The sequence below is a fragment of the Cucurbita moschata genome, unplaced genomic scaffold (genome assembly GCF_002738365.1).
Source record: "Cucurbita moschata cultivar Rifu unplaced genomic scaffold, Cmos_1.0 Cmo_Scf00003, whole genome shotgun sequence".
Lineage (NCBI taxonomy): Eukaryota > Viridiplantae > Streptophyta > Magnoliopsida > Cucurbitales > Cucurbitaceae > Cucurbita > Cucurbita moschata.
In genome coordinates this window covers 5,658,125-5,664,490 of record NW_019268519.1, presented here as the reverse complement: position 1 = coordinate 5,664,490, position 6,366 = coordinate 5,658,125, and the positions used below count along the sequence as shown (strand labels likewise).

Sequence of the window (6,366 nt, the reverse complement as noted above, 5' to 3'; positions counted from 1 at the left end):
AAAAAAAAAAAAAAAAAAAAAAAAAAAAAAAAAAAAAAAAAAAAAAAAAAAAAATCATTGTACCTTGATGAAAAAAGAACGATTCCTTTTTTCTCTCTCTTCGAGCAACTAATTCCCACAAAGTAAGTGAACCTAAAAATACTTGTTCACGATACTGCAATTACTTCCAAATGCTAGTCGCTCAAAATTTTGTTCTAGTATTAAAGACAAAAACAAAAGATGCAAACAAACAACCCTTAAGATTTTCCATGATTGGAAAATGCTCTACTGTTTTATAATCCTGAAAGCCTGCAATAATATGATATTCTGAGTAGAAAAGGACATACTAGCGAAGTCCTTTCAAACACGTCCCTGCAACACTTAAGGTTGAGCAAAATTGCAAACTTAACAGGATAATTCAACCAACTGATAGTGGTTTGAACCATTTGGAAACACGTATCAAATGATATTAACCCTCTGTTTGGAACCGAAAGGATTTGGAATCATAACGGACTTGAAATCATCGTCAGGTTTGGTTTGGAAAAAAGAAAACTAGGATTTGAATTTCAATCTGATCTCAAATCCTGTTTTGTCTCAACCAAATTCCCGTCCAAAATAGGTCGGATTGGGCAAAACTTCAATTAAATTTCAATTCAGTCCAATTTCACCCTATTTTCGAATGGTTTGAATTGAAGAAATAAAAATGAACAAGCACAAAGAAAAAAGAAAAACGATCCAGGCGTACAGAAACTGAGAGAGGTTGAGGTTGCGAGTGTGAACTTTGGAGACCAGCAGAAGAAGGCTGCACAGTCCTGCGTGCTGTCGCGGTTGCAGCAGAGATAAAGATAGTGAAAGAAGAATGAAATGAGCCGTTCCGATGAAGGTGTGCCGGCGTACGACTGTGGCGAAGAGGATGTGCCGGCGTAGGTTGTAGAAGAAACGGGATGCGTGGAAGAACGAAAAAGGAGCAAGGGGAGAAGAAAATACTGTAGATGTGAGCTTCCGGATGAATGGCGTTGTTTATTTTTTTATTTTTTTATTTTTTTTATTTTTTTAATAATAAGGGTATAGTTGTAAAATTATTACTCTCCTAATTTTTTTAAACCTCCATCCAAGAAAATGAAAATTCATTATAATTTCCACGTCATAATCCAATACTTTCATATTAGGAGTTGGGGATGGGGCAAGGTGAAACCACCACCATTTCTATGGCTTGTAGCTTCCAATGCAGCTGCCATTGTCACTGACGATACTGGACAGTGGTAATGCGGCAGCCATGGCTACGATTACTCTTATCCACAGACCAACCATTTCTTGTACAATCAATTTCTCCATTACTGCCATTAGAGTTCCGCTCCGCCACAGGAAATGGAAGCCGAGGCAAATTGCAGTTGCCTCGTCCTCTGTAACTCAACCTAACACCTTTCTTTCGGTCTCTCTATCCAACTCACGGCCAAACCAGGAACATCGTCGGCTTCTTCACGAAACTTCGGAGGAAGATTTTTTAGTCGTTAATTTCTACCATTTTGTGTCCATTGAAGACCCCGAAGCTGAGGTCGCTAAGCATCTCTACGTTATGAGGGTAATTTCTTTGTCCAAACTATTGAATTCACAGTTACAGTTCACAAACCTAGAAATTGGGATTTTGATAACTTAAAAGAACGATATTTGTAATGTGCTCTCTGTTTGTGAGTTTAGGATTTGGATATACATGGACGAATCTACCTGAATGAACAAGGAATTAACGCGCAGGTATTGTGTTCCGAATGGTATCTTTATTTCCATGTATGTTTGTTGTTCTGAATGAGATCCATTAACTCCCAAGTTTGATATTTGTTTCGTACCTTTTTTCCATTTGAATTCTCCAGATTTTCGGTGCCTGTTGACATTAATATGCATGAACATGTGACATATTATCCTGTAATTCTCTTTAAATGTTTTTGTTTAGTCTTTGAACCTTAAACACCAAGATCAAATGCCTAATGATTCATTAATCATCTCTTATTTACTTTCTATTTGCTGCTGGTTTCTTTTCATGCTAATCATATATTTATTGGTTCAGTACAGTGGCCCATCAAAAGATGTTCTTGCTTATGCTAACTGGTTAAGAGAAGATCCCAGATTTTCGGATATCCTAGTTCAAGTTTCTCCAGCAATAAATGGCCATGCCTTTCCCAAGCTGAAGTTGCGTTATAAGCCCTCACTTGTACAAGTGAGCCAAACCACTTTCTTTCGGATGAATTTTATTGTTTACTTTTTTTTTCTTCTTCTGTTGAGATTCATTTATTCTCTTCCTAGAGTACTCAAACCTGTCTGATTTCAGTACGTTCTGGATAGAACTTATAGGAGCTTATCAGATGCATAAAATTACTATAGTACATGACAACAACTATTTGAATGACGTATCTCTAATTTGTTGGTTCGGTGGGAGAGAGGAGGAACATTCTCTAACTTTTAAGCTTTCTTTTTTCTTTTTTCCTTAGTTGGAAGGCGATTTTTCACATCTTCCTTTGCTTGATCCATCAAAGCGAGCAACGCCTTTAACTCCATCTGAGTGGAGAGAAAGGTTGGAAACAATGAATAGGAATAAGGATACAAAGTATATTTTATTGGATATGAGAAATGGTACGTACTTCTCTTCCATAATCTTTTCTCATTCGATTTTCTTATAAAAGATGCTTATGATTGTATATTTAAATATTCCTTCAAATAGACCATTAAAAAAGTAAGTATTTTTTTCCATGTTCTGTTTGATATTGAATTTAGAATAGGCAATTAATATAGTCAATATTCTAAGTTACTTTATAGATAGTAGAATCTTGGGCTAGCATTGTTTGACTACAGTTTGTTTACTTTCGGTTCTTTCTTGGAGTTAGATTGAAACAGCTCTTTGAGGAACAAAGACAACGGAGCTTTGTTCCTCTAGCTTTTGGTGTTCGGGCAGTTTAGTTGCATTGTTGGTTCTCTGTGTTCACTTCACTTTGTTTTAATTGAATATGTTCAGGATATGAGTGGGACATTGGTCATTTCCAAGGTGCTCAGCGGCCAACTGTGGATAACTTTAGGTGCACATCATTTGGTTTATCCCAAACTGAGGTATGTCAACTGTGCAACATGTTGTAGGAATTGATGTCAAATCCGTCGGTCACCAAGGGTAAAAAGAATAGCAGATAACAAGGACACAGATCTTTTAAAAACTCTTCTTTAGCATCAACAATCACTTTGAGTATTCTATTAAAACATTGATATAATTTTTTTTATGAATAACCGAGCTTTCATCGAGGAAAAAAAGGAAAGAATACAACACAAAAAAAGCCCACAAAAGGGAATGAAAATACGAAAAGAGGCTCTAACCCAGTAAAATCAGACCTAGAGAGTAATTACAACAAGCTTTTGTCACTAAAGCTCAGAGAGAAAGAGAGACATAAAATCTAACTAAGGATCACACATCATTAGAACATCTCTCCGAACTCCTACAGTACCAGTCTGTCACAAAAACAACCATTTTCTCACGAGTTTGATATTAATTCTTGCTCTCTTTGTCTTTCTTTAAGTGGTTTCTCGTTCCAATGAATTTCTTCCTCATAACTATAATAATTTTCGGAATAAATTTTGCTGTATTTGGATTTCAGTTGGTGTAGTAATTTCAATATATTGATGTTTGGTACCTCTTTTGTCATCCTTTTAGTAGAAGACACTCACTTTTTTTCCCCTAAGTTGTGAGCGAATAACTTTGTTCTTTGTGATTGGGATAAGTAAAGAAATAAAGATAACTTGTGGAGCTTTCAACAGTTGTGATCTGTTCGCTAACGTCCCTATTTATGCTTATTTAGGATGCTGCTTCTGATCCTTTGGCAAATGCTGACAAAGAGAAGACAGAGGTTTTGATGTATTGCACGGGCGGTATTCGTTGTGATGTATATTCGACAATTCTAAGGTAAACCAATTTTTGTATCTGTACCATCCTTCTTCAGATCAAACACAGAAGTTATGGTGGAGCGGTTATAAATCGAGGGAGTTAGGGAGTTGGAGATTGAGCTTAACTTTGGGAGTCGGTTATCTTGTGGCCGAGGGAGATAGCCCTCTTGAAAGGCTACTACCATTGCATGTTCTATTCATATTACAATAGAATTTTAGTGCTATTTTTCTTTCCCCTCTTCCTTACCAGCACCCTATTCACCATGATAGACATCTTGGGCACAATGTTGATCTGGTGTGTGGATGATGTCATGATTATTCCTTTTTTATCATTGTTGCAGGGAAAGGGGGTTTCAAAACCTTTACACCTTAAAAGGAGGAGTCACTAATTATCTAAAAGATGAAGGTATCGAGCAATGGGTTGGTAATTTGTTCGTGTTCGACTCACGACTCTCACTGCCTCCATCCGCCTACAACCCTGAAGTTGAATCAAGCAGAACCCCTCAATTTTCTGGGAATAATGCTTTTGCCAGATGCTATATCTGTACTTCCAAGGTTTCTCAATTAAGGCACCGAAATTGTGCGAATCTCGACTGCAATCTACTATTTCTGTAAGTCTGGTTTGCAAGTTTTGGCTACACTCGTTCCTGATCTCTGATCATTACTTGCTATCTCGTTGGTTTAATTCCAAAGCAAAAATGGGTTGGGTAATGGAATGAGTTTGTTTGGTTTCAGATGCTGTAAAGAGTGTGTGGAGGAGTTGAGAGGATGCTGCTGTACAGAATGCACAAGTTCACCTCGTCTTAGACCTGTTTTAGCAGAGCCTCAAAGATATCAGAAATGGCACATCTACCGCGACTTTCGACGTGAACAGGCAAGCTAATTTCTGTATCAAAAACTGCACTTCACTGTGCTACAACAATTCTAATCTCCTCCACCTTTGTAGCTTTTGCTTTCACAATTTTCAAATACAAGAATGAGAGCAAGAAATTTTAAATAATTTAGAATTTATCCACTCAACCCAGAAAAGTTTAGGAACTAAACTCCTAATTTGGGGTGGGAATGAATTAATTGTTCCTATAATAGTTGAAGTTTTAAAACTCGTATGGCGTAGTGAAGAAGTTTTCGCACCATTATATAAAAATGGTTTATTTCTCTCTCTAACTGATGTGGTACACTACTCTGTCTTGTTCTGATATCATTTGTAACCACCCACGTCCCACGTTGATCTAAATAATTAGTAAATATTGAAGGACTAAATAACGACGGACTTCTACTCAAGACGCGTATGTTGAATTATATTTTTAATTTCCCTCATACGATCTAAATAACGAACTTCAATTAACTCGATAACTTAATCAAATTCAAATTAATTACTTAATAAAGTCAAGTCAAAATTCAATTTTGTTAGATAAAAAAAAATAAAAACATCATTTTCTAATTTCCCTAAGTAATTGATTTTCTAATAATTCTTTTGTTATCAAATAAAAGTCATTTCTTTTAAAAATAAATAAACATATAGAGAGAAGGTTGAATGGTGAAGAACACAGCATTAAATTATTCGATGAAGACAGAAGGCATCGCTATTACCCTCCCATTGGCCTTCTCTTTTTCATCAATTTCAAATTACCCAAATTACCCTTTCCGCCATTAAAGCACCTTCCTCCTCCACTTGAGTCTTCAGAAGATCGGTAGAACACAGAGATTCAGAGGTTCCGGTTAAAATGGAAGATAGAAGAAGAAGGGATGTGTTTGTGGGGAATTACAAGCTTGGAAGAACCATCGGAGATGGTTCAACCGGAAAAGTTCGAGTTGCAGAACATATGTTAACAGGACATAAAGTTGCGATTAAGATCCTCAACCGCAACAAGATTGCAGAGATGGGTTTAGAAGATAAAGGTTTGTTTTGTTCATTACCAATTTTCTTTAAATTAATTGGGAGTTTTTATGTTTTCACTTTTAAAATTATATTTATCCAATCATGAACATAATTACAGAATACTTTGTTCATTGAATCTTCGAAAATGGTGCAAAGTACATCACATTAAATTCTTAATGTCCAAGTGTTTTCTCTTCTTTCACAATATTTGTTTAAAATCATCTCCACAAGTACCTAAAACACTTGGATCTAAACAAAAACAATGTCTAGAAACTCGTAAATCACTTATAGAATAACTTTCCTGACATAGATTTGTAATAGTTAAACTGCTAATAAATATTGTCTGTTTTAGCTTGTTATGTATATAGTTAGTCTCACGGTTCTAAAACATGTTTGTTAGAGAGAGAATATTTGTAACCGTTAAACTGCTAATAAATATTGTCTGCTTGACCTGTTATGTATCACCGTCAGTCTCACGATTCTAAAACATGTTTGTTAGAGAGAGGTTTCCACGTTAAGGAAAGATTCGTTCCACTCTACAACGGACGTGGAATATTTAGCCAATAAAAAAAAAAAAAAAAAAAAAAAAA

General features: G+C 35.8%; 3 protein-coding genes across 6 annotated transcripts in view; 2 read left to right on the top strand and 1 right to left on the bottom strand.

The window, feature by feature from the left end:
• Nucleotides 1–1,004, bottom strand: part of LOC111440898 (vacuolar protein sorting-associated protein 26A-like) — an 11,131-nt gene extending 10,127 nt beyond the window's left edge. For all 3 annotated transcript variants that reach the window (XM_023077726.1, XM_023077727.1, XM_023077725.1), the window contains exon 1: nucleotides 725–1,004. The gene's annotated coding sequence lies outside the window, so the exon portion shown is untranslated. The remainder of the gene's footprint in view (nucleotides 1–724) is intronic.
• Nucleotides 1,005–1,133: 129 nt separating this feature from the next.
• LOC111440897 (rhodanese-like domain-containing protein 8, chloroplastic) lies at nucleotides 1,134–4,910 on the top strand. The gene is made up of 8 exons (XM_023077724.1): nucleotides 1,134–1,561; nucleotides 1,678–1,731; nucleotides 2,042–2,191; nucleotides 2,463–2,604; nucleotides 2,984–3,075; nucleotides 3,813–3,916; nucleotides 4,239–4,508; nucleotides 4,633–4,910. The coding sequence occupies exons 1-8, from the start codon at nucleotides 1,205–1,207 to the stop codon at nucleotides 4,778–4,780; spliced, it is 1,317 nt and encodes a 438-aa protein (XP_022933492.1). The 5' UTR covers nucleotides 1,134–1,204; the 3' UTR covers nucleotides 4,781–4,910.
• A 523-nt stretch (nucleotides 4,911–5,433) lies between these two features.
• The window catches only part of LOC111440895 (SNF1-related protein kinase catalytic subunit alpha KIN10-like), a 12,955-nt gene continuing 12,022 nt past the window's right edge, over nucleotides 5,434–6,366 (top strand). For both annotated transcript variants that reach the window (XM_023077722.1, XM_023077723.1), the window contains exon 1: nucleotides 5,434–5,796. In XM_023077722.1, coding sequence (XP_022933490.1) covers nucleotides 5,622–5,796 — 175 coding nt within the window. In that variant the 5' untranslated portion in view covers nucleotides 5,434–5,621. The remainder of the gene's footprint in view (nucleotides 5,797–6,366) is intronic.